The sequence below is a fragment of the Phragmites australis genome, chromosome 8 (genome assembly GCF_958298935.1).
Source record: "Phragmites australis chromosome 8, lpPhrAust1.1, whole genome shotgun sequence".
Taxonomy (NCBI): Eukaryota; Viridiplantae; Streptophyta; class Magnoliopsida; order Poales; family Poaceae; genus Phragmites; species Phragmites australis.
The window spans coordinates 2,516,991-2,544,066 of record NC_084928.1 but is presented as its reverse complement, the minus strand read 5'-3'; the positions used below and the strand labels follow the sequence as shown (position 1 = coordinate 2,544,066).

The following is a 27,076-nucleotide window of genomic DNA, read 5'->3' as shown; positions in this document are numbered from 1 at the left end:
GTCATACATCCGCTCATACTTATATAGGTCTACTTATCAGTATTATAAAATTATTTTCATACGAACAATCAATCACACTTTCAATTTTTACATCCATTTATATAATCTAAAATTTAATCAACTAAATACAAATTAAACTCAAACAGTCTAAATATATACGAACACCTAAATACTATCTTATTTTATAAATATAATTTCACTCAATCTAACTATACCACCACACAGCTCAAGTTGAGCAGCGCAGCGTGCACTCGTGCAGCGGTCTTCCGAGTTCCGACCGCACCAACGAAAAGAACCCAAGACCGCCGAGAGCCCATAGACCGTTCTACCCACGACCGCGCTGTCCTGATGGCGACGGACCCCACGCCGCCCGCCGCTGCGACGCCGCACTACTCGCTGCCGCCGGCCCGCCTCCCCCCGGAGGACATCCTCTTCTGCGTCGACGTCGACCTCGAGGCGCGCGCCGAGATGAAGTCCTCCCCCACGGCGTCCTCCGGCTCCACCTCCACCGCGTCGTCGGCGCCGCAGCCGGCTGGGGCCGGGGGTGCCCGGGCGGGGCCACGACCCGCGGTGAGGCGGATGGACGCGGTCAAGCAGGCGCTTCTGCTCTTCGTCCACGGCAAGCTCACCATGTGCCCTGACCACCGCTTCGCCTTCGCCTCCCTCGGCGAGACCGTCTCCATGGTATTGCGATGTCCCTGACCTGATCCCTTCATTTCCCGGTTAGGTTTAGCGGGATTTCACGCTCCTTGTCCCTTTTGATGATGAATTTAGGGGATACTATTCCAGTTTCTGCAGAATTGTTTGATGAGTACCTGCTGTCTCATGCTAGAAATCACGATTCCCTTTGTACTAACTATATGTGCTAGTAGCCTAATTCGAGATATGAAGGGATCTACAGGAAGGAGTTATGTTTAGGTTGGGTTTAGGTTAAGAATTGAGTGAGATATTGGGCCCCAAATTTCCCCATTTGTAGTCTATTATTATCATGTAGTTTGCTTTGGGTGTTGGTAGTAAGATCCTTGTTTAGTTTCTGCCTTTCTGGATAAGATAATTAATTGAGAAATTTACTCGTTTCCACCCTGGATTTTAAGGTTAAGAAGGACTTCAGCAGTGATGCTGGTTCTGCAATGGAGGCAATCCAGTCCATCTCTGCTTCGGAATCAAGATATGGGATGGCTGATCTCACACAGCTCTTCAAGATAGCTCACCTGGAAGGGAAAAGAGCAGAATTGCAAGGCCGGCTACTCAGGGTGGTAAGCTCTTTGTAACTATGAGTCAGTGTCACATTGCTTTTAAATAATGGATAGCTGGTAATTTTCTTCCATGTTAGTATTGGTAACCAAACCGACACCAGGCAGAAGTGGTCATGTAGAACATTGTTGATACGCATGTGGGCAGCTAGAATGTGGTCAGCAATTGGCTAATAAACAGCAAGAACTGTCCAAAGGATATTGTGAAAGAATGGATTAGTATGCCAGGTAATGTGAATCCAAGCCAGGGTTGGCCTAATTCATCCACATCAAAGGTTACAAACACATAGACTTGCTGTGGTTGGCCCCAAATGACACATAATTCACTATGCTTATATGAAACCAATATAGGGTTATCCCATGGACACACACTTGGGTCTTTGTGCCTATAGGTTTCCATTGTTTGGATGCTTTTCTTCCCTAGAATTTTCTTTTATTGTCACATGCGCGTGATGTAAATTTAACATAAAGGGATTACATAATAAATTATGGTTCTTTGAAAATACTAGTGTGTTTCAATATATGTAAAATGCAAGGACAACTCTAAACTGAAAAGACCGACCTGGTTGAGATGCTAGGGAAGGATCAGAAACGATTGAGATGCTAAGGAAGGTTTAGAAAGCATAGAAATTAGCTCTCACCTGGATTCCTACTGTGGGCAACATGTTGAACATGATTCTTTCAATAATGACACACTTTTCCCATACGTAGTAATTTACTTTACATTTCTTCAGTTATAATGTATTGGGTCTGTGTTGACGGCTGCAAGGCTAATTAATCATTCCAGGTACTCATCTACTGCCGTTCCTCTACCAAGCCACAACATCAGTGGCCCATAAAGGAAAAGAATTTCACCCTGGACGTAATCTATCTCCACGACAAGCCTACTGCTGATAACTGCCCACAGAAGATATATGATGCCTTGGTTGATGCTCTCGAGCATGTCAGCCAGTATGAGGGTTACATTCTTGAGACTGGTCAAGGGCTTGCTCGCGTTCTGTTTCGTCAGATGTGCATTCTTCTATCCCATCCTTTGCAGCGTTGCATCCAAGATGACCTTGATATTCCCAAACAAGTTGCTAAGAAAACTCTGGCAACTGTAGCTGTGCAGAACGAAGATTGCACGGCAGTATCCAGCCAGTAGTTAGGCCTTCTAGTTCAATGGTATGCAATCATGAAGTTACCTACAAGTTTCCATCCGATTTCTTTTTGTGTTGCCATTCTACTAGTTCAGTAGGCCTGTTCTGTGTGATAGAGATATCATCTCAAAATTTCTTGTTGCTGTGCCTTGCTTGGCTGGGCATTAAGCATGTAGCTGCACATGTTACAGATAACTCAATGTCTTTGGCACTTGAATTTCCTTGGTTTGCTAACTTTTAGTCACACTGCAGGTCATATGATTGTCTACTAGGAAACTTTGCAGTTTTTCGTGTTGTGCAAGGGGGATACCTTTTATGTCATGTTACCCCTGAGGCCGTAGTTATCTTACATCATGAAGTACAACAACAATTTTCTCGGTTGTTTACATTTGGAGATGTCGAATGGGGAACTAACAAAAAGCCCGAATAAGGAATCTCTATTCAATTTCATGTGGGTGGACAAACACATGGGAACGAAAGGAATGCAACCTAGTACCCTCATTCCTGGCCTTTTAGAGTCCAGGCAAGAGGGTCCCATCTTGCCAGTTGTTGCAACTGATGCCCTTGCTTAGGCTTCTGTGCAACAGGTATTCAGATACTAACATTCTGAATTGCAGCATTGACTCTTCAATTACAACTCTGCATTTAGAATTGAACTGTGAATCGCGTTGGAAATGCAAAAAATGACTTAGAATTGTGTCAGTTTCTCCATGTTACAAAGATCGTTGCATTGCTAGTAGACACTCTGAATTTGACACATCTTTCATGGCCAGAACCTCTGCTGTCCCAACGCCTTTTTTTTGTACAGAGAGACCTTAGGCCTTACACCCTGCTTTTCTGCGCACACATGAGGCAACTCATCGCACTCTAAATCACTTCATTTACACAGCGCCAAGTGGCCATTTACAGGAGCGCTATTATGCTATTTGCTATTTCATCTCCGATGTTGCATGCGCTCGCTTATGAGGAGCAGCAGGGGAAGCATGAGAGCAAGCCGCCCTTTGCTGCTTCCTTCTCCGGAGCAGCCTCCGGTTTGCTGCTCGTCTGGGCCGCCGGTTCCGCTTCTGCCGCAGCTGGCGCCGCCTCGGTTGTTGCCGCTGGCGCCGGCGGCTGCTCCTCCTGAACCTTCTTGGAACTGTGCCTCTTGTCCTCTATCAAGCTGCACAACCAGGTTTTTCGTTCATCAGTCGAGAACTATTTGTATCAAATGTGCACGTGTATGCAATCAGATGTGATTGTGCATACTTTGGGAAGGCGAAGGAGTAGTTGCCCTTCATGGTGGCCTCGGGGAGCTCCGGGATGCTCTCGAAGTGCGGCGCGAGGACAGTAGCGTCGGCGTCGACCCTACTGGTGCGCGGCGGCGTGGAGATGTCCATGAGCTCCGGGTGCGCCAGGAAGAAGCCGGTGAAGTCGCCGGACGGGGCCACCTGGAGCCCGAACACCGAGTCCGTGGACATCATGCTCCAGTCCTTGTTTGACTCCAACGGGTCGCGCTCGAACACCGCAGCCGGGATCCTGCCTGGGTCGGCCGCCGCCTCAGCGCGGCAGCTGCCGTCGTCGCCCGACAATTGCCGGACCATCTGCTGCGTCGGAGGTGGTGTGGCGGCACCGTCGGCCTGCTGCTTCGAGCCTGCGCGCTCCTCGCAGGAGAACGAGGAGTGGTAGCAGGACGACGCCCTCTCCTCGCTCGCCGTGTTGGCGCTGTCCTGGGGCAACGCCATGCCGATGCGCGCAGCCGCCGCCGCCGCCGCCGCTCACCGATCTCGACGCGACCGGCACGGCGCCTGCGTAAACAAACCACGAGACCAACCGACGTTAGCATCGCGGCAAAGCCTCTGCATTCCATCAACACCGTGAGCTCGAAGCAATGATTCGTACAACTACTTACGTGGTGAACGGGGTGGCGCCGGGTCGCTCCCCCTCTGTCCGAATCCGAACCGGTTCCAATGCCTCGTCAGCAAACAACATCAACGGTGTTTTGTACCACCAGCACAGCTGTCCGACCGGTCTCGGACGGCTGAGATCTTTTCTTGGTAGGCCTGGACGGCCGAGATTGGTACAAATGAGCCCTCAACCTCTAGCGAGAATGGGGGAGCCAAGGACCATGCACGCTTGGTTTCTGATGATCAGACGCACTCGATGAACCCCCCCCCCCCCTCTAGCTCGCACAGACTGGGGGGGTTTCGATTCGATTCGTGGGTTCGTATGGCGTCCTCGGCTGTGCGCCCAGCGCGAGCAAATAAATAAGAAGGCAAGGGAGGGTCGCCGGATTGAGGTTTGCGCGTCGCGTGCAGGCATGGTGTCCAAATTAGGGTCGAGCTCGCGCCATAAAAAGGCAGCTACGGCGTGGCATCGACTGGCGGCGGTTGCAGCGGCGCTGGGTTGGCGACAGGCGGCGCGGACGATGCGTGCCAGCGGCAGCGGCCTCGCCAGACGGATCGTCGTTTTGGCGCGTGGCAGACAGCGGAGCACACGCGAGCTGAAGGAGCTGGAGAAAAGTTCTCTGCGGCGGTGCCGCACAGCGCGTCCTGTCCCGCCGGATGCACGCCACGTCGCCCCCCTCTACTGAGATCTCGAACGCCGTCCTGCCACTTCCGCAGAAACGGATCGAGCCGCCCTGATCGATCGATCGACGTGGGTGACGTAGCGTGCATCCGCTCGGCGCGGCACCGCCGCAGAGAATTTGTTTTCCGAAGGAGCTGGTTGCGAACTCGATCCCAACCCAACCCGGCCCGGGGGCGTCGCGTGACCACCCGAGCCGCGAGGAAACTGGCTGGCCGGCGCACGGCCGGGCCAAACCAGCCGAATCCGGCAGTGAATGACGCGAGGAACGAGCTCCAAACCCGCTCTCCAGCCCGCTCGAGCGGGCCAAGCTGGGGTTCTCGGCCGAATCACGCCCCATGCAGACTCCCAGGCACGGCCGGCGTCGGCAGGCGGCCTCTTATCCATAAGCTGGTGCCTGGTAGAGACTTCACCATTGCATGCCGGTTGACCTTCCACCACCGATTGATTGGAGAGCCGCCTACGACGTGCTCTTGGGGCTGCAGGCGGGGCACTTGGTCCTGCACTCGCGCATCGTTTCATAACACTTTTCATTTGGCCACTGAGGCTCGCAGCAGGAGCAGCAATGTGAGATTTGCACTAGCCTTTGCGTCCACGTACCTTATCAAAATAATTCATTTATGATGAGATTCGTACTGAAAACTAGATAGAAAAATTATTAAATATATAAAAAATAGTGAATAGATAAATATCATGTAAGATATATGAGCGACCAACAGAAAATAAACTAGCTTGAGGCTCTCAACGGGCCTGCAACTATTCATTTGGGACCCGTTAAGGTGGAAGCAGTAATGGGTCGACGACATATTTTTACTGCCTTTAGCTAACGGGTCTGTTTCTAGCCTGTTCTGGTTGGGCTTTCAGCCTGCGTGTTTTGTCTTTATATTATTGGGCTTATTGAACGAATTATTGTTGGGCTTATTGAACGAATTATTGTTGGGCTTGTTTATACATCGGAGGTGCAAACCCATCTGGTTGCAAATGTAGATCGTTTTAGCCTCTTTAATTATTCTTTAAATATAAATCATTCTCAAACTTCTATGTATTTTTTTCTCTTTTGTTCTACCCTTGTTTAATAAATATTACCACTCTCGCAAATGAATGGGTTATCTTTTTCAATGCAGAATAAATAAAGAGCAACAAAATCATTTGATCTACTTTCTTAATCTTTATACATAAATCTAAAATGACCTACATTTACAATCAGAAGGAGTATCTACTTTAAGAACCATCACATTACCATGTTTCCTGAAGTTATCAGAACCAAGATGGGAAGCTTTGGGAGAAAAGATATAGATCAATCGAGTGATCAACCAGCAAATACCTTGAGCCAGTCTGTGGCAGGATATAATATCACAACATTTTTCTACCGTTGCTCTAGGCTCTAGTCAAGCGCCGAAGTGTGTGGTAAGTCAAGTGCCATTCTGGGTTTGGTTCTAAAAAAAGTGCCATTGTGAGATAACAGCACAACAGTTTAAAGACGATATAGTTGTTCGTACTATAATAGTTCAGCAAATCATACAATCAAGTTTTTTTTAAATAAATATGGGACACATTACCCTCTAGTTAGTTCATATAAATTTATTGAACAATATAAATTCAGCCTATGTCGACTTTTACGTGGACGATAGAACTGTTCTGAATGAGTGATGAGATCAAAATGTCAAGGCAATACACTCCTCTCTTACAGCTGCAAATAGGTCGGAGTTCATGTATCTCTCACCGCCGCTTGGGAACATGGTGACAATCATCTTCCCCTTGTTTTCTTCTCTTGACGCGACCTAAATGCACATTAATTTTAAGGATTACTAATAAATCTCAGAATGGGAATTATAACAATAGAAGAGCCACTGACTTAGGAGGTGTGTTAACCTTCAAGCAAGCTGCCAAGTTTGCACCAGAAGATATGCCCACAAGAAGGCCCTCTTCCTTCGCTAGCCTCCTCGCGTTTGCCATTGCCTCCTCAGTGGTCACCGTGACAGCCTCATCGATAACTGAGGTGTCCAGGGCTTCAGGTAGAAATCCTGGCCCTATTCCCTGGATTTTATGTTTGCCTGGTTCGCCACCTGAAGGATAGAAATACTATGTCAATATGTCATTATCATTCAGTGTGCAAATGCAATGTTATATTTCAGTATAGAAAACATCGCTCTGTTCTAGGCCAAAATATTGCTAAGTAATTTTGTATAGTCAGTGACGGTAGGTAAGGATAGCCATATAGTTTCCTGGACCAAACAAAGCACGTTCTAATTATGTACACAGTAGGGCCATACACTGACGTTTCTCCCTAAAGAAAATCATATAGTGATACTCCTCTATGCCTGATAATCAACGTAGGGTTTTCAACATTAATGCTGAAAAATTGATGTACCATCAATAAGGAACAACGATAAATGGAAAGGAAGTATTTCTAGGCAAACATTAGCTGCTAATGGAATACTAAAGTTCAAAAGCAATATTCAGTTAATTGTACCTGAAATGACAGGACTCTCAGCAGGCTCAACACAGATAATCTTGACACCTGGGTTTTGCATCTTCAGATACTTTCCTACACCAGATACTGTACCTCCTGAACCTGAACCAGCCACAAATATGTCCACCTTGCCAGCAGTATCCTTCCAAATCTCAGGTCCTGTGTATGTAAACAACAGGCAATGAATTATGATACCATGTCGAAACAACACAGTGAGCTGTACCGATTCCAGCAGAGTATATTAGCTAGGATAGAAACTCCTAGCTATCACCGTTATGGAATACAAAGTTCTTGCAATGTATCGGAATTGGGCACAATGCATTGGTTTCTAAGCTATCGATGACAATCATGGTTAAAAGATACAGTGCAAGAAATCAGGTTATATATAGTGATATTTGCATTATCATGTGCAAAAGAAAGAATGGAAATGAGCGCCTAGCACCATCTTGCAAGTTGAAACATCAAGAAAGTACAAATTTCTCAGAAAAAAAGAGTCCACAGAAGCTAACTCTTGTTTACTGAGATAAAAACATCATATATAAATCTCATCCAGTAGCCGTACCAGTCCATCTGATATGTGCTTCAGGATTTGCTTTGTTCGAGAATTGATCAAGAACATGTACATTGGGCAATTCTTTTTTGAGCTGTTCAACCTTGTCAGTTATGCCCGGAAACCCAAGGGCTGGATCTGCATAAGGTCACACCCAAGGGAGAAGGTCATCCATACAGTTCCACTGAATTTACACTACCAGTGACAGCATGTAAAAAAATTAATCCAGAATGAAAGCTAAATGAGGTGACGGCGTAGCTTCCTACAACTTTGCTTACCTGTTAAATACAACTCAGCACCCATGTATCTCAACAGGATCTGCTTATCAAGGGAATATTGACCTGGCATAACTGCAACGAACCTGTAGCCTTTGCGAAGAGCAATGAGAACCAATCCTAACCCCAAGTTACCGCTTGTCGGTTCGACGAGTGTTGTGACACCAGGTGAAATCAACCCCCTCTCCTCTGCATCTTCTATCATTCTTCAGAAGAAAACAGAAGTGTTACTCTGTAGTACAGTTGTATTAGTGAGGTACAATAAAGAAATAGGTAGTTAGGGACACCATAAATCCAGGTTCTCGAGGTAAAAACTAGGACCATGAAATGGACACGAAATTGCAAGGCAAAAATACAGGCCATGCATTTCTGAACTTGGGAATCATGTGCAGACTGCAGAGGGACTCAAGATTGTCAGTTGACTTTGTGTCCTACCCTCTCGGTCTTCTATTTTTCAGCTAAAATCTGAATCAGATGATCCAGAAACACCGGGACAACTGAAGCTTGTCGGAGCTCTATCTGAACTCCCTAACCAATTTAGTGAAAAAAGGAGACACAGATCACACCTCAAAGCGCTGCGATCCTTAACGGAGCAAAGAGGCTGATAAGCCTCGATCTTGCCGACGATCCGGGCATCTACTCCATCCTTGCTGGTGATTCGCTTGAGCTCGATCAGAGGTGTCCATCCTATGAGCTGAAGGAATCGTTGCTCATGAACAATCAATCTCTCATGCCACCGTAATCCCAAGAGGCAAACAGGGAAACGAAAGAGACGGAAACAAAACGAAAAGGAAAAGAAGAGAAGGGACTTGACCTGCGTGACATCAGAGGCGATATGCTCCTGCTGCGCAACATCACCTTCGCTGGAAGAGGAAGATGGCCTCAGCAGAGAGGGAACCCCTCTCCTCCCAGTCTCCTCGCCTGCCATGGATGCTGCTCTACGCTCCCCTTTCTTGGCTCCTCACGGCGGGGGAAGGAGAACTGCAGAGGACTTTTTTTTAGCCTCATTAGTAGGTACAAACTGTAATATCTAAACTCATATTATATTATACACACGAATATTCATACTCATACTAAATTTATAACCTATATACACGTCTATTAAAAAATCAACAAAAGCTCTGCAAACGACGAAAACATCACATTCTCTTTATAATTCACAAGCTTTTGACTGATCGAAAGAAATCCAATAACCCAGACTAAATCCGGACGCGAGTGCTAGGTCGGAAGTCACCACCGAGCTATCAGCTCGTTCGCAATTGCAGAGGACTTGTTGCAGCTGTGCTTCACCAGTGTCCATGTCAAAGCAATTTGCAAATCTTTTGGATTGGAGGTTTGCAATTGGTTGGTAGCGAGTCGCAGAACGACAAGTTCAATGATGGGCCTGCATAATTGTTTATCAAGTAAAACGCGTCTGGTTGTGGATAATCAGTTTGGTAACATGCTCAAGGAGGCTATATTTTTATGGTTCTGAGTTCTGACCTCGGTAGAACCAAGGGACGACCTCGGAAGAAGAGATGGAAGAGTCAGTCAAGCAATGAAATGAAGTGAAACTGAGATAAGAGCACAACTGCACAGGATATTTCTACCGTTCCTCTTGTGTCGTGCAGCGACTATTTTGATGAGATTTGCATCGAGGGAAGCACGAGCAACTGCAGCAGCACTAAAAACCTGTAAAGGTTCCAAATCAAAGAACGCAGATAAATCTTTCCTGTAATTGGAAACGCGTGCTTGGCTATCTTGATTCTTTCAAACAAACTAGCTATTTTATGCTGAATCGTGCCACACAACTACTACAGATCTGGAGAACCGTCGAGATCAGAAGGCCATAGCACTGCATTCCTCTCTTATAGCTGCAAAGAGGTCAGAGTCCATGTATCTCTCGCCACCGCTGCAAACATATGCTTCGTTTTTTTTTATTTCTAAAATATTCTTTGAGCAATATAACTTGCTCCTGTCCATTAGTTTTCGCCATGGTATATTACAGAAGAGCCTAACGCACGAGATAGCGACTTTGAGAGCAACTGAGCAGGCATCGAGTCCAGATGGTGCATTCAGCCAGCATTATCCACCTATTGCTATTTCAGTTTCAGAGCAGAACGAAGTCATTCCGAATCCTGACGAATTTCGATACATCTGTTCGCATGAGTACATATTTTCCATCAGAATTTACAAAATAGAAGTCTGGAAGGCCGGACATTCTGTTCCAGGAAAACATTTATATTTGAGTCTTCCACCTGCAGGGTTGATCTAAACAGTACTTTTACAAGCAGTACAACAATAAATCTGGCACAAGAAAATGTTTCTGTGTGGAAGTATGCCGATAGGAACTAAGAGGAAGGACATTAGGATAGCATTTGAACAACACAAGATGCCCAGACCCCTCAGCATACGGCATAGAAAAAGTAGCACATAATACAACAGTGTCCCTTATGTGGAGTCAACGAAAAATTCATTTGCAGCTCAGTGCAAAATCACTCATGATTATCTAACAAAAACATTATCACCTAACCGGAACCAGCCTTGTCTGACAATGCTAAACACCGCACATTGCATTGAAAAGGTGAAAAAGAGTTCATGCTATAGAAACTGATTCCTCCTCAGCATCAGATCCTGCAGATTGAAAAGGCCAATGTTCTTATTTCAACCATGATGCATTCAGAATTAACAAGCAAACTGCCTGATGCAAATGACAAAGTCAATTGTTCATTTCCCTATTTATTTTGCTGTAAGAAATGCACATTGATGTGATGTTCAGGTTGTGAACGGAAGACATCAAGTTAAAGAAGATGGGAAGGCAATCACCCATAAACAGCTTGCCTTAGGGGTGCAAATTAATTAACCTAAGGGTACACAACGACCCTCTTTAGTTCAACCAATAATACTAGTTTTCTAAAAAAATGCTCAATTTGAGAAAAAATAGTGTTATTGGTTGAACTAAAGAGGGTCGGTGGATATCCTTAGGTTCACCAATTTGCACCCCTAGCTCACCTCTATATTCAAATTAATACATGGTTGAGGACCAAGTAAACACAGTGAATTCAGCAAACCTTGTTCTAGCTGGAATTCAGTAAATCCTTACAGATACTTTATTGTCAAAAACAAAGATGCATAATTAACTCCAACAATGCATATTTAACTGTTACCTTTTCTTTTCACTATCAAAAACAAAACATAGAAGACAAAAATCCGGATATCATATAGTTGACTAATTGAGGCATAGAATACATGATAAATTCACAGCTTTGACAGAAAAAATAAGTCAAAATAAATTCATTTTGATTTTGCATATCATCATGATTAAGTAGCAGCACTAGACTACAAGGTGATACAACAGCCCCCCAGCTGTCTATACATGGACAAGGGCAGAATATACACATTTACAGGAATGAAAAACCCTTAAGTTGCATTTTGTGCTTCTGAATTCTGATGTAATATATCATTCAATGTGGACAAGAGTGCGACCTAAGAATTTTGAACAACCAAACCATGGAAACCACGCTAAAATGAACAGGAAACTTCATTAAAATAACATTAAGTGCTACTTCAAAAGGCTAAAATGGTAAACAAATTGATAAACTGTAAGCTGTTTTCTCAAACATAGCTCCAATGGAGCAGACCACAAACTGATATCTGTGTTCAGATTGGCATTGGCCCCCTACACAACTGCTCGCTACCTTTGCTAAATCAGCACTAGGTGATGTGTCGTTAAGTCTCCACAGTACATAATACCATCATACTACAGCAGCAAAGCATCTTTAATGTCCTAATTTATGCACAAAGGTAACATTTGCACTTAGAACAGTAAAATCCCCTTAGTGGCATTTCAACCTACTATGGTTTGACATGAACGATAGCACAATCTAAGCATTGTCAAGTGTGAACAAGGAAATACACTACGATGTCAATTGAACAAGAAGTGTCGGAATGATATGAATTGCTACTAGAAAGTAGATGGTGACACGGTAACGTATAACACGTAAAGCGAATTGACGACACAAGGCAGTTTCCTCAAACATCTGATGATGCATAAAAGCTACCCAACAAGTGAATAAACTTGAATGCTCATATTGGCACTGATACCTACACAAGTATCTGCTACCTGGCTTAGTCAATACTGGACTACGGGTGGTTACTAAGTATTTCCTCCAGTAAAAAAAATAAGTATCGTTTTGAGGTACAAACTTTAATTACACATTACTTTTTATGTATTGAGTTTGGATATTTGAAAATTGATACAGGTAAATTTGTCTCGAAAGTACTTTCCTAATAATATATTTTTCTATACAATGAAAAGTAGCAGCCAAAATTGTGTTCTGGGACCAAAACCTCATTTATCTGTGATCGGAGGGAATATCATTATATCAACGATATCCAGGCATAAAATTTGGTAGGGAGTAAATAGCGTCGAAAATTAACTCTAGCAGGGGAATACCATCACATTACAGCAGCGAGCACTGAGCTGAGGTACGCACCTGGTTGCTTGGGCGCGGGCGGGACGGGCTCCTCCTCCCCGTAGATGCAGCGGAGGCGTGCGGTGGAGATAGGTGCGGAGGGCGCGGCCGCCAGGGAGAAGAGCTCCTCGCGCCAGGCCCACATGGCGGCGGACATGGAGGCGTTGGCGGCGCGGAGGGAGTTCTTCTCGGTCTCCAGGCCGTCGATCTCGCGCTGCTGCTCCGAGGATCGCCACCCCAGCGCCACGAAGGAGCCCACAAGCAGCCCGCTGATCACCTTCTCCCGGTGCTCCGTCAGCTTCCCCCTGATCCCGCGCAGCGCCGCCTCCATCTCGAACTCGTCTGCGCCGAGTGCCGATTGCCGGCGGCGCGTCGGAACCGCACGACTGGTGCAGTTAGTCGGGCCAGCCACGAACGTGAGAACGGCCCACGCAGACGTTGCAGCTCAGTGGGCCGTATGTTTGGTCAGCCCAGTCCAATAAGATTTCGAAGTTCCGATCGCTGATCGCACAATGGGCTTTGGGTGTGTAAAGTTGATTTTGTTATTATTTTTATTTTCGTAATTTGCAAATATGTGCGCCTAAAATCTGCAGATCTATACGTCACACGTTGGAAGAGAGACAGGATCTGTCGCCCGATGAAAAGACGACATATGCATGTGCCATGAGGTGAGTCTGATCAGACAGTTTTTTAAAGGCAAGCCGATAGCAATGATCGAGCGCCACGTGACCTATCATCATTGCATGTCATCCTTCTAACGAGCGACATATATATAAATCTATAAATTTTCAAAATAAATATACATATTTGCAAATTCCAGAAATAAAAAATATATAAATAAGAAAATTCGTATAAAGTTCACGTGTAAAATTACGAGATACCATTTTTCAAGTCAGGTGCTGACAGCTGATTACATGCTGCGCCTTAAGTTTGTCATGATTCAAAGTTGTATCTTGGAGCCTGTTGTGTTTGATTAATATTTTTTGTACGGGGACAGGTGGTTTGGTTAGCATAGTGCTTTGCTAGCTGCTATGCACTTAAAATGCTGGTTTTCCTTCACCTCTCAATCCGTTAGTTCTTTTTTTCTCACTTTTTTTAGGTATGGTTGGGATTTTGTATATCTTTCCTTAGATGTCTGGTTTTAGCATTTATATATAGAAAGTGGTAGGTGGTAAAAGTAACAAAAGATTTTTTTCCTTCCCATTTAGTAGATAGACATGGATATGTTTGTTTGGTGTAGTCTCTGATATTGCTTGAATGGTCCTGTCCAGCTACTTATTTGTTAGATCAGGCTTGATGCTCTAGAGAACTAATATTGTGCTTATATTTCACCCTGTAGGCTTCAAAATAGTGGATAGGACAGCACTGCATTGATTCGCTAACATTTTAGCCAAGTACTTGTTGGAGAGTGTAATTTCGGTAGTCTTTGTTCGTTCTCCTTTTTTTTAGTTTTTTTTTGTTATTTTTCTTCTATGTTTAATCACAGAGTATGGAAATGCATGCATGAAGAAGGTGAAAAGCAACGTCGAAATCCAAGTTCATTAATTTGGGTCGCCAAGTACATATATGTTTAATCACTGACTAAACAAACGCATGCACGTCACATGCTAGTTCATACACGACACGAGCGTTGCTTCTGAAGTTGACATGCCAGTTCATGCACGGGCGCAGCTGCTTCGGTGGTTCGGCCCTCAGCACACACCCCGGGGGTCACTCTGGACAGGCGAAAAGCTAGGGCGGATCGACCCCTGACCGTGATTTTACACAAACGGGGCAGGGGTCAGCTTGAGGGCCTTTTTTTAAAAAGAAAAACCAGTACAATTTGTACCTGACACGACGGAAGTCTAGGCTTGGTTCTCTCAGGGCTGCCCCTTCTGCAGACTTAACAAAACGGACCTGACAATACGCGAGCCAGGGACGGAGACTTTTTTATTTTTATATTTTCTAATATTAATATTTAAATAAATAAACCTATGATAAAAAAAATTATATAAATAGTTGCCTACCCGTCATCTCATAGGACGGTTAGTATATTACAGTGATATGTGTATCTTTTACCGCTCGTTTAAAGGATGGTTAGACCTCACCCCCGAGCGTAAAGCTCGTATCGCCTCTACCCGCCCACTCAGAAGTCGGGTAGGCCCTGAGCGTCTTCCTTTGCCACCCTCTCAGGGGTGGTTACCCCCTCCTCGCCGCGCGCCCCTCTCCCACTATAAAAGGCTAAAAATCAGTTAAAATAGATATTTAAATCTAGAAAAAAAAAAGGGGGGGACGAGAGGAGAGGGAGGTAGCACGGTGAAACCCTACTGTTTTTTATCTATGGATTTTGGATCTTAGTTTCCGGTAATTTTTCTAGACTTATATTTTTATTACTAATTAAAATACCACTAGATCCAGGATTTAGCAATATAACAGTAGTTATATTATATGAGATCTAGGATTTAACAAGGTAATCAGAAAATGAGATTTTTCTGTCTTTTGTAGTATATTATAAAGATCTATTTCAATATTATAGGATAGTCATCAGATGTATAGTTGTATTTAGAGTACAATAGTTTCAATCATCTAAATTTTACAAAATAGTGATATAGGTAATAATTATAGGTAATTAAAACTTTATTGATTAGATGGGAGTATAATTAGTTTAAATTTGTTGTTTGCTTAGGAGTAATATTAATTGTAGCGGACTAAACATACTGTTAGGTGATCATCGGTTCCAGCAATTTTGTTAGAGTTTTGATAATCAGAAGTATAGTTTTTTGGTACGTTGGACATATTTTTGAATGTTTTTAAAGATGTCCGATAAGCTATATTTTCAGATATATTATGGTGAATGTCAGATTGGTTATGATCATAATAGTATAGATTTCTCTAGATTTTAGCATATCGTCAAGAGACTTAGTAGAGCCAATGAGAGTACCATAGTGAGTGTGCGTAAGTGACTGATGCACCATTTTCAATTGGATCTGTAGTAACATGAGCTTAAGCTGAGAGCTGTGCTAAGCCGTGCTACTCATGGGTACTTCGGGAAGCTCGTCTCGATTCATGCGATATCTACTTAGAGACAGTACGTAGATATAGCATGTGAACGTGGTCTCTCTCTTATCCTACTAGTTGAGGCGTACCAAAAGGATCCAACAGAGAAAATTTTGGGGAAGTAGTAGCTGGAACAAGTCAGGCAGTGGTGGATGAAGCACACCCAAAACTGTAGGGGACGAGCAAGACATTGGGGATGTGCAGGAGATACAACTGAGGGGTGTAACCAATGAAGTAGAGCATATATCTAGCATAATTGAAGAGATAGAGAGGGAGGATCAGGAGCTCGAGGAAGCTATTGTCGATGAGGAGGAAAATACTCTTATTCTTGCAGAGTTGAAGAATTAGGAATTTTCAAAGCTAGTAGTCAGTGGGGGTCATAGTACACCATGAAAATATCATGAGAATGAGGTGTCCTAGGATGCTATATACCCTACTAAGGAGATTGTTATTGATACGGTGAAATCTAGCTGTTGTCTCATCGAAGGCAATTCAAGATTGTGAAGTCAAGCAAAGGGGAGTACGACGTCAAGTATTTCGTGTCTGATTGTCCGTGGCGGGTGCACGCATTCAGGGAAAGTGGGTTGACCACTGGGAGTGCTTAGGGAGCATAATTGTCATATTGAGGAAATAGAGTTCCCATATCGTAACATATCATCTGTTTTTATTGTCAATGTTATGTACGGAGATATTATTGATAACCTAACGTATGAGTCATGTTCAATAATCCGTGTTATTAAGAAAATGTTTCAGTATATAATAAACTACGTCAAGGTATGGATGGCGAAACAGAAGGCTATTGAGATGAGTTTTGGGACATATGAAGATTCATATAACAACTTACCACGTCAACTAGCCACAATATGTGCGAGAAATCCTATAAGTTACTTTGACATCAAGCATTATCTCTCGAGTGAGAAGCCTGGAAAGCGAGTATTGGAGCATGCTTTCTTTGCATTTACAGCAACCATCAAGACATTTAGGCACTATCGACCTATCATTTGCTTGGACGGGACGTTCCTCACTGGGAAGTATAAAGGACAAATACTATCTGCAATTGGGATAGACAGGAACAACCACGTCATGCCACTGGGGTTTGCCTTCGTGGAGAGTGAGAAAATGGGGACATCTGGTTTGGTTCCTTGAGCGGGTAAAGCATGTTATTATTCTAGACCGGCCTAATATATGTTTGATTTATGATAGACATGTAGGGTTATTACAGGTTTTACTGGATATGCAATATGATAGTGTTTGATGGTGTGTAAGAGTAAAGTGTCCCGACTTGAAGAGCAAGTGGTGCATGAGGTATATGGGTGCAAACTTTTACAGATAAATCAAAAATAAGGATTTGATGAATCTTTTCAAGAAATTATGCAGCCAAAACCAGCAGAGAAAGTTCAATGCACTATGAGCAAGACTAGATAAACTAACCACAAAGCAAACAACTGAGGTAGCAGACACCGGAGATGAGTCGGTTGCTCTTGGACACATCCCAATAGATACTCCCCAGATAGTAAGGAATTCAGAATCAGCTGTTAGGAACTTTTCGCATTAGATACAAAATGAAGGGAGAAATGGGCATTGATGTACGATACTGGATGGGCAAGGTAATGACAACAAATCTTGCTGAGATCTACAACTAGGTTATACGAGGTATGAGGTCTCTCCTATTTGTTGGAATTGTTGAAGGCATTCTACATGGAACTTGTAGATATTTCATTGATTGTTAAGTAGCTGCTTCAAAGGCAATGGCAGATAATTGTATGTTGTATGGATCGATGTTATGTAAGTACATGGAGAAGGCCACAAAGAATGCACATATGCACCGAGCAAATCAGGAAAGAACTGCGGAGCACAGGTTCAATGTCTTGTACCGGGATAAGGGTCGTAGGGGTGGCAGACGTGAGCGCCATGTGCAAGAGTATGTGCTTAGGAATGAAACATGCAACTGTACATGCCAGAAGCCATAATTGGTACACAAGTCATGTACACACATCATAACTACATGTGGAGAGTCCAATATGCTGCCCTGACAATATGTTTTACGCTACTTTATGAAGGATCAAATACTGAAGACATGAAATCATGAGCTTTATGACTACGACATTGTTGATACATTTACAAGTGATCCAAGTCCCGTGCGAATGTACATGGTAGACAAGAGAGAAGATGAAGTACACACCTTGACGTCGACAAACTCGGAGGATTCAGAATGATATGGATAAATCCGAGGCAGGTCCAAGGGTGAAGCGATGCAGCAAGTGCGATGAAAATGATCACACATACAAGTACTGTCCAAAAAATTCACCTGCTATCTAGATGGGGTCATGACGGCGGACAAGTGTGAATGTGTTTGGCGTATCTCGATGTTATAATTGTAATATTTTCATCTTACCTATATATGTTGTATTTGGACCTTACATTTATATTTGATTGTGTACCTATATGTTGTAATATGTTCATGTAATTGTGTGTACTTATATGGTATACGATGTTTATGTAATTATGTATATATGTAATATGTTAATGTAACTTTGTGTACCTGTATTTTATATGTTGTTCATGTAACTGTGTGTGTATGCATGATACAGATGGGCTAAACTTGGTTTCAATGCAGATATGGCACACCCACTGACCCCCGAGCTTCTTGACCTTGCAATGGACAAGAAGCATTGCCGCTTCTTATCTACTGTTCACCAGACGGAGTTAGGAGTTTTCCAACCATATGGCCCCGTGGAGTTAAGTACGATCGACGATTATTGAAAGCATCGGTGTGCCGTGAGTTAGCTGTGTATGTTCCTGATTATTTATTTATTGCATGTTCTATATTCAGTTAATATTCCAAATAGTACAGGTTGACAGCATCTGGACTCCTACCGTGTGTCGTTTGGTGGAGGCCCGAGCGACAGAGAACCTTGAGGCGGCTGTGACGCGATTCTATTTCGACTGCTCGCTGATTGATGCATTGGTCGACCGATGGAGGTCTGAGACCCACACTTTCCATCTCCCCTGCGGCGAGATGGCTTCGACATTGCAGGACATAGCCTACCTGTTAAGCTTACCTTGTGTCGGAGTCGCCATTAGAGTCGTCGACGTGTATGCAGACTAGATGAACGTCATGCTCGCGATTCACCCTAGTTCAGTGGACGGACGATGCACCCGCCTAAGTACCCGAGTTTCTATCAGATCCACGAGGGCCTATGAAGAAGTGGATCCTCCAGTTCTAGGTACCTTGCAATTTACCTTCCCATTTACTTTACGATTTTCAAGATAGTTTACTCGTCATGATTTGCATTACTTCAATCCTGCATATATCCATCTGGAAGCCGATGTGTACTCGATCGCGAGGCACTTGGAGGCCTATCTGCTTTGGTTGTTCGACTGGTTATGTTCACCAGCGGCAAAGGCCACCTGGTATCGAGGACCCTTCTTCCATACGCGAGGGGGATCACTGATGCAGAGCCTGATAATGTCCCCCAGTTTAGTTGGGTCACCACTATTATGGTGACGACGTATCGAGCCTTGTGTGACATGTGCATAAAGAAGAAGCCACAACCCCCATTTGTTGGGTGCTCACTCCTACTGCAGTTGTGGTCGTACGAGCGGTTCACGATCGTTCGACTCTTTGTGGACTAGTCCCCATACCCTGAGGAATGGTACGAGGAACACGAGGAGGATGGGCCCACCATGGGCTCGTTGTTGTGTCGACGTCGGGTACGTAAAAAACATAGCTCTGGTTTACTTGTCACATGTTTTAAGTCCAGTTTCTTACTATTTTTCTCCACAGTCACACTTGGTGCATGAGCAGGCCCACAATGCGTACAAGCTTCTTAGATCGCAGTTCAACCGTATGCGTCTAGTGGACGTGGTCTAGACCCCCTACAGCCACTTGATGATACAAGACCGTGCGTCTTTCGGTCTGTCTCCGTTGGCACGAAGAAGTCGCTCGTCTTCGACATCTACGTCGAGGAGTACTCACCTCACCACGTGATGAGGCAATTCAGACACTTCCAAGAGTTCCCCCTCACCAATGTTTGCATGGTTCCGCCCCACGTTCACATGTAACTAAAATCAAATACATAATTCATAGCATGCTTAATCTCATTTTTAGTCTATCTAATGTAGTTGACTTACAGTTATACACGTAAGGGCCAACCGGGTGGCAACCTATAGGCAGATCGCTTGGCGCCATACTCCCCAATGTGGGCCCATGCCCCTGAGGATGTCGTCGAGGAGCCTCGTTCTTTCGCCGTCACATGCTTCGAGGAGTACCTGCGGTGGTACGTCCCGCATACACATATATGGGTCACCTACACTCTAGGTAATGTCCGGTCGCACGTTGCTTCGACTACAGAGGTCTACCCGGGCCATTGAGACAAGGATGTTGCGTTAGTGGTATGTTTAATTAACGTATCTTTTTGTCATCATATAATCTCATATGAACCGCTATGAACTGAAATTCTCATTTCATGTTGTTTCAACATGCCAATATCATATACGATATCTATATTATTTATGCTACTAAATGTTGTACTTGTTGAATTCAAGGTGATTATATCATTTTTAATTTATTGTCTAAGTCATGTATGTATCTTAGATATAGGCTATATGCTATTAGTAATGTTCAAATTTCATGTACTCATCTTATGTACACATTTTATCTAACATTTAGTGTGTGTTTTCATTTCATTTAAATGTATTTATTCTATCTTCACTTTAATATTTTTGAGGATTTTTGTTATTTTTATCTTAGATAACTTTTGTGATTTTTATTATTTTTAAAACTAGGCTAACTGACTCCTAAGAGGATGTTAGAGGCTAATTGATCTCTCAGATGGAAGTGAGGGGCGGGCACGAGGAGTAACTAATCACCATTGGCACGGGCGCTAACTGTCCTCTCTGAGAGGGTAGTTAGGCCGTACCATCATGACATGTTTACCATTTAAAAAGGTTACAACTCTTTCATATGACCATAAACATCTATTTATGTAAATCTTTCTATCAGAGATTTATTTATTTAAATATTAATATTAGAAAATGTAAAAAAGAAGAAGACCGGAATCAAGTCTATGGCAAAATGGGCTTCAACCTGAGATATTGCTCATATAGTAAAAACCCAACCCAAAATAATATTTTACCTAACCCAAGATGATAATTTAACATTAGTTTTAGGCTGTTAAAATTCAACCTGGGTCGTAACTAAATACTGGTTCCGCCCTGACACCCTCTTCCTTCCCGGAACATAGTCCAGCGTATGTTGGAAATAACCAATTTCTTTTTCTTTCATCGTTAGCGTCGGAAATGCTTCGGTTTCATTAACTAATTCCTGCATAAAATTGACGCTGCGATGACCGTAGATGGTTTCCAAGTCTGCATGACCATCTCGCAGGCCCCTTACCCTGTACGCCGTGGATGATCTATATCGTCTGATGAGCTCATGCTCTAGAGCAGCAAACGTACAGAAATGAAAGTTCAGACAACCTGACAGTTCTCCAATCGTCGATCTGCAACTAATGAAATGGCCCAAATTTTCCACAAATCAATTCAAGACAATGTCAAATGACACAGAATTCCCACATTTCTGAACGGTCCCCAGCCTGACCCAACGAAGAATCGACAATCAATCTCAGACAAATAGTGAAGTCCCTTATCGGCAGGGTGCAAAGATAATTACACAATCTTAGAATATCATCATCCGATTGCATATATAACTAAAACACAAGACACTATCATAAGATCCCCAAACCATTAACCATCCACCAGCACAGCACCTAGTGCCCCCAGACAATGGCCTCAACACCTAACAAAACCACGTTGGCACCCGCCGCTCACAACACAACCAACAAAACTCCTGGGCAATTCAAAATACCGCGTCAACCAACCACCAACGCCAGCGCAAGGAACCCAGTGCACCAGGACAAGTTTACTGCTGCTTGCACTCCGCTGGTTGGTCAGCATTTCCTTGTGAGCCAACCTTCTGCGGTACCTGCTTGAGGATATATCCAAACTTAGATATTTGCGTTAATATTTGGAACCAAGAAAGACAAATAATGTGTCACTTAGTTCAGTGCGGAGAACATCAGAACTTGTACCTTTTGTTTGCGGCCCGACTGTTCAGGCAATTAGAAAACAAATGTATTAGTAAGGGACCAGGGGTCAATTAATCATGGTAATGTTCCATACATAAAAAAAGATTAGTGTTATATTGTAAGCCTACCTTCTTCACCGGTTTGCTTTCTTCTTCCTCATCCTCATCATCCTCGTCCTCATCTTCGTCTTCATCGCCATCTTCATCCTCGTCGTCATCATCGTCGTCGTCGTCGTCGTCGTCGTCACCCGTGTCCTCAATATCCTCAGCTTGCACAGCCTCACCGGTAAACCAGGAAACAGCATGAGGGATGATCTTATCCCTTATGGTGGTCCTAAAAGTCAATTACATCAGGAAACAAGCCATAAGACAAACCACAGAATACCCTCACCAGGTGTCACTGATAAGAAATCAAGATTTTGCTTCGGAAATGATAATGAACTACACTTACCCGATGTCATAATCATGTTCCATTTGACCCTGCAGCTCATCAGCCTACAGAGAAGATTGAAAGTTTACTATGGAGCAACATTGTCACAAAGTGCAATATCCATATAAGTTAAACAATATTAAACGTACAGTTTCTTCATCAAGATCCTCATCATCATCAGGGACCTGTGGGGGGTTGAAAAAGTTGAAGAAGCTCTCACAGTCTTCAGTTTTAGTAATAGGTTTCGCATTCTTTGAACCTTTCTTGGGTTTCTTTTTGAGAATCTTCTGTGTAAGGTTTTTCCCAGGATACCACTCAATTTCAGTCCTGCAGTGCACAAAGTGTGTTTTATAGGGCATGCATATACTGATATACATACATCAGTAAAGGACTAAGTAACAGAACCTATAGATGAAAAGAATTACAGGGCACAAAAATACCAACCCAATTGCTTTCTCCAAAATAGGATCATCTTCGTCAACCATGTGGTAAGTTTTCGTTAGGACAGAGTTCTTGAAGAAAGGATTTGTATCGAAGAAAAATTCCAGCTTGAAACCCTTAGGATCCACAATTCTAGACCACTTGATATCTTTTAGATATTTCAAAGCAGCCTCATCACGCTCTTGTATCTATATTTAAGCAGAAATTTAGTCAATGCTATAGCAAATTAGCAATGTACCTAAAAAAACACATAGAAAGGAGGACAAGCTCGATATTACCTCCTCAGACAACACTTCATTCGTTTTCATAGCAGTAAGCCAAAAATCTGGAACTCCTTTGGCTGAAAAATGGTTTAAATACAAATCAGAATGGGAACTATACAAGAGCTAAAGTTCAGTTTCATACCATCTGATTCTTTTCCATCAGCAGCATTTTCACTGGCCGGTTCATAACTGACACCATCAACCTCCACAACTCCGTTTACAATTTCATACCTCTGAAAGAAAGGGGTTAAAAGGAGTTCAGCAATTTGCACAAAAAAGAATTCACTAGGAAGTAAGAACTTTTCACAAATTAACCAGAAAAAGTATGAAGTATAAGAAAATAAGAAACAAGTGTACCTTCGTGTACAAAGGTTCATAAAGCTTCTGGTACTTAGCTTCAAGTGCAGCTCGTTCTTCAAAAAACTTCGCCTCAATCTCATCATGTTGGCCCTGAGAGAAAAAGTTGAAAAGGGTTAAGTTTCAATCATGGTGGTTAACTGCAGGTTAAGGGAGCACGGTAGGCAGTGCTCAAGCCCCCCATGTGGCATCACAAGAATTTGGAGAATAAAAAATGGGACAAAAAAGTGTTCAAGAAATAATATACACGGAGAAAAAAGGGCTCAGTGATGGGCCTCAAACCTAGTTTAGCTGGGGGTATCAGCCTCAACTAAAGAAGGGCAGAGAAAAAGGTAGTGCAGCGAGAAAGTTGCAGCTCCCCAAGAAAATGAAAGATTCATGTACAACATTGATCAACTCTGGTTCATCAATTATGTAACGGAAATGGTATTATACGAGATTTCCTAGCAGTTTGCATGGATAAATATCAGACATAGGACATCGCAGAAGACAATGGAACATATGAGTCACAGGTTCAATCAAAACCAAAACTCAGGGAAGGGGAAAAATATGAGTCAACAATGTTATAACATGGATCACTCCTCCCCATAAGTCGGTGATGTTACACCTAGGTGTTTCTATGTTTTGATAATGCAATTTGAATCACAGCCTAAAATGTTGCTAAGGTCAGATGAAGATGTTCATACACATATATCTATCCTGTTTGAATTATTCTCCCTCCTTACTTGACACATCAACACACAAGAAAAGTATGAATAGGCCTAACTGAGAGATAGAGAGACAGAGAGGTTTCTTACTAAAGCAAAAATTCTGCCAAATGAACATACATCTTAGCAAAAGCAAACATTAAGGTAAATACCAAAGCAAAAGGTGACACTTCTTCAAACCTAGTAACAAAAACTGCAGCGTGGGATGTCATTAACAGTCAGCACTCAGCAGTATGCCACAATGCATCAGCGACACTTAGGACCTCTAATTAATTGATCCACAAGGAATCGTTCCAGTCTCGATATCACTTCATGAGTTCTGCTCTCAAGACCACTTCATGACTCGTGAGTTATATTCATCAACCAAATTGCAGTAAAATAAATTAAAAAAAGCCTTAACTATCATAGCTGTTGAATATAAGTATCCTTCAGCAGATCATTTTAATGTTGCCCGATAACAACTTCTGCAGTTGACAAAACGCGCAGCCTGATCAATCAAACCCATCAACAAATAGTTGTCCCTCGTAGCACAGGAACAACACTCGGATTACACTCAGCTAACGTTGCAATTAAGGAAATCGACTATGAATTAGGAGTGCAGATAAACCAAACCTATTTCATCCTAACAAGACAATGCAGCTAGAGCAAGCCAAATCGGATGTTATTGCGAAGCAGTGATATCAGCGGAAAAAGCTCACATCAGAAATAGTACAAAACCAGAGTAAGGAAAGAGTCCTACTCTACCTGGATCTCCCTCAAAAACTCAACACGCTTCCTGACGTTGGGCGACAGCGTCTCTAGCACGTCGGCGTGCTGACCCGCCAAGCTCTGCAGCTTGTCCTGCAATCAAATCAGATCGGACAAATGATCACAGAGTAAAAGGGCAAAAACCACGAATCATCACAACCCAACATGTATCGGGCAAGCGTATCGGAATCGCTCGGTAATTGCATACGACCGTAACCCAAATCAACGTACCTTTAGGGCATTGACGAGGCCGGCGCGGTCCTCGGCGCTGAGAGCTGCAGGCAAACCACGAGACAACGCGGATCGATTAGGGGGGAACGCAAGGGCGGGTGGATGCGGTTCGGTGCCGGCGGAGCGGAGGTTACCTGCGGCGGCGGCGGGGAGGGAGGCGTTGAAGTCGGAAAGGTCGAGGCTGTCCTTCTCGCCGCCCATCACCGGAGCTCCGATGAGGTCCGCTTCGTGTTAGATTCGGACTTCGCCGCCACGCCGCGGTGGAGAGAGAGAAGCGCCGAGCTAGGCGGCGAGGGAGCAACAGGAGAGAGAGAGAGAGAGAGAGAGAGAGAGAGAGAGGATGCCACTAAAACCCTAGTCTCCCGGGTATAAGAAGGGTGAGAGGCGGCTCGAGGAAGAGGGCAAGAGGCGCGTGCGTTTTTCGTTTCAGACCCCAGGTGTATGTGAAGCTAGCAATGGCTCCCCGATGCGAGGTTGTAGAAAATCGCATAGTTTTTTGATCTATTTGCAGAAGGAAAAATTGTATTTAGGCATGCATTAAAGGGCAAATATTTGGTGCAGCAAATATGTATAACTTTCAAATAGTAAATATTATCCATATGATTCCTATCTAAATATTACGGTTAATCCCAACATCTCACAAGTGAAGAGGTTATTAACGATAAAAGTGGGAATTATGCAAATCAACACTTCTACTGGTGAGATGCTGGGATTAATCATAGATTTGAAATAAAATTGGATGGACGTTATTCGCTGTTTGCAAGTTTGCACTTATTTACTTATTTACACCAAAGATTTCCCCTTATTTAAAATGATTTTTGCATCAACATAAAAAATAACAAATACGCATATAGTAAATAAAATCAGGTAAAATATAGTCAAAGTAAGAATTTTATAGGTCAAATCAGTATTTCTTGGACTGTAATTATAGTATCCAACTACTGATCGGTAAATTTACTAGTGATAGTTGAAACTTTATTTTTTCTTCATTTTTACAAAAACTTTGAACCTATCCCTAACCTAATTCCTATTCCACTCCCTTCCCTATTTTTTAGCAAAAACAACCCAGAAAAACCCCTCCAGCCCACTCTATATCAGACTCGCTACTTTTAGTGCCTCCCTATTGCCCCCCTTCGCTCGCTACATGTAGCGAGCCGATCCAACCCGCTACCCCACTCGCTCCTCGCTCGAACAACTCCTTCACACCATTGCTGCTGCTTGTCCCCACCATCAACGTCGTCTCACCGCCCCCAGCTCTGCGGGCTAACAGCTCGATCTGGCCCCGCATCCCCATTGGCCCCGTTCGCCGCCACACTACCCTTCGCGTGGTTGTTGCATATCCGGCTTGAGAGCCGGCGATCCAGGTGCCGGGTCGCTGGCGAGTCCAAGTAGAGTCGTTGGATGCCAGAGGCGGATTAGCTCTGGGCGCCCGTCCTCCAGCACCTTCCTCTTCGACAAGCTTAAGCGCCGGCGGGGGATGGAGCTCGGGTGGTATTAGATTTGTACTTATGCTTGCAGATTTGGGGGAGAGATTGATAACATGTTGTGTGGCTGTGTTGCTCTGTGAGAAAGTGGCAATGGACTTGGATTGGACTTGCACAATGGAGTTGGTACTTCAATTGGAAGAGGAAGGTGCGACTAATTTAGAGAAGAAAAACTAGATGGTTGTTGCTAGTGTGCTTGGATTTGGAACAACGGTGAGGGAGAGAGGGTTGTGAGGTATTGCTGATGTTGGTCTCGAGCAAGAGAGGAAAATGGATGCTGCTTTCCTTCGCTACAAAAAGTTTGATTTTTTCCTCACACATTTATCTCATTTTAAAAAGTCTCATCTAAAAATTGCACATACATGTTTTAGATTTATGGTATGTATACTTATTCTTTGAAGAAAAAAGTCTAAACATGAGCATTTTATTCTATTTTTGAACTTTTTTATATCTAAACATGCAATACCTATATGTGACACACTTCAATATGTGACAAAAATAGATAAAGCATTTATGATAAATAATATATTGGAACGTAGTTATGTAATTAACTTTGTGAAAAATCGTAAGTAAATTAGAATGGATT

At 43.5% G+C, this 27,076-nt stretch overlaps 5 protein-coding genes across 8 annotated transcripts; 1 reads left to right on the top strand and 4 right to left on the bottom strand.

Moving 5' to 3' along the window:
* The first annotated feature begins 246 nt into the window (after window positions 1–246).
* On the top strand, window positions 247–3,094 carry LOC133926244 (uncharacterized). 2 transcript variants are annotated; one of them, XM_062372069.1, is made up of 4 exons: window positions 247–684; window positions 1,095–1,256; window positions 2,041–2,417; window positions 2,645–3,094. In XM_062372069.1, the coding sequence occupies exons 1-3, from the start codon at window positions 349–351 to the stop codon at window positions 2,395–2,397; spliced, it is 855 nt and encodes a 284-aa protein (XP_062228053.1). In that variant the 5' UTR covers window positions 247–348; the 3' UTR covers window positions 2,398–2,417; window positions 2,645–3,094. The 2 variants fall into 2 exon arrangements, with proteins under 2 accessions (XP_062228053.1, XP_062228052.1); XM_062372068.1 differs by lacking the exon at window positions 2,645–3,094 and having other exon boundaries at window positions 2,041–2,626.
* A 47-nt stretch (window positions 3,095–3,141) lies between these two features.
* On the bottom strand, window positions 3,142–5,336 carry LOC133926245 (uncharacterized). Its single transcript, XM_062372070.1, has 3 exons — window positions 4,281–5,336; window positions 3,638–4,176; window positions 3,142–3,551 (listed from the first exon to the last, which is right to left on the bottom strand). The coding sequence occupies exons 2-3, from the start codon at window positions 4,111–4,113 to the stop codon at window positions 3,353–3,355; spliced, it is 675 nt and encodes a 224-aa protein (XP_062228054.1). The 5' UTR covers window positions 4,114–4,176; window positions 4,281–5,336; the 3' UTR covers window positions 3,142–3,352.
* A 1,091-nt stretch (window positions 5,337–6,427) lies between these two features.
* LOC133926243 (cysteine synthase-like) lies at window positions 6,428–9,493 on the bottom strand. The gene is made up of 7 exons (XM_062372067.1): window positions 9,067–9,493; window positions 8,819–8,946; window positions 8,256–8,458; window positions 7,990–8,115; window positions 7,428–7,586; window positions 6,827–7,020; window positions 6,428–6,735 (listed from the first exon to the last, which is right to left on the bottom strand). The coding sequence occupies exons 1-7, from the start codon at window positions 9,178–9,180 to the stop codon at window positions 6,610–6,612; spliced, it is 1,050 nt and encodes a 349-aa protein (XP_062228051.1). The 5' UTR covers window positions 9,181–9,493; the 3' UTR covers window positions 6,428–6,609.
* A 1,085-nt stretch (window positions 9,494–10,578) lies between these two features.
* On the bottom strand, window positions 10,579–13,095 carry LOC133926242 (uncharacterized). The gene is made up of 2 exons (XM_062372066.1): window positions 12,728–13,095; window positions 10,579–10,865 (listed from the first exon to the last, which is right to left on the bottom strand). Exons 1-2 carry the CDS (start codon window positions 13,035–13,037, stop codon window positions 10,828–10,830), a joined length of 348 nt encoding a protein of 115 aa, XP_062228050.1. The 5' UTR covers window positions 13,038–13,095; the 3' UTR covers window positions 10,579–10,827.
* An 8,273-nt stretch (window positions 13,096–21,368) lies between these two features.
* Window positions 21,369–25,399, bottom strand: LOC133926241 (nucleosome assembly protein 1;1-like). 3 transcript variants are annotated; one of them, XM_062372065.1, is made up of 12 exons: window positions 25,141–25,388; window positions 25,007–25,050; window positions 24,773–24,868; window positions 23,322–23,414; window positions 23,107–23,197; window positions 22,980–23,041; window positions 22,705–22,889; window positions 22,410–22,587; window positions 22,282–22,325; window positions 21,960–22,164; window positions 21,835–21,852; window positions 21,369–21,728 (listed from the first exon to the last, which is right to left on the bottom strand). In XM_062372065.1, the coding sequence occupies exons 1-12, from the start codon at window positions 25,205–25,207 to the stop codon at window positions 21,666–21,668; spliced, it is 1,146 nt and encodes a 381-aa protein (XP_062228049.1). In that variant the 5' UTR covers window positions 25,208–25,388; the 3' UTR covers window positions 21,369–21,665. The 3 variants fall into 3 exon arrangements, with proteins under 3 accessions (XP_062228049.1, XP_062228047.1, XP_062228048.1); XM_062372063.1 differs by having other exon boundaries at window positions 25,007–25,393; XM_062372064.1 differs by lacking the exon at window positions 21,835–21,852 and having other exon boundaries at window positions 25,007–25,399.
* Between the last annotated feature and the right edge of the window lie 1,677 nt (window positions 25,400–27,076).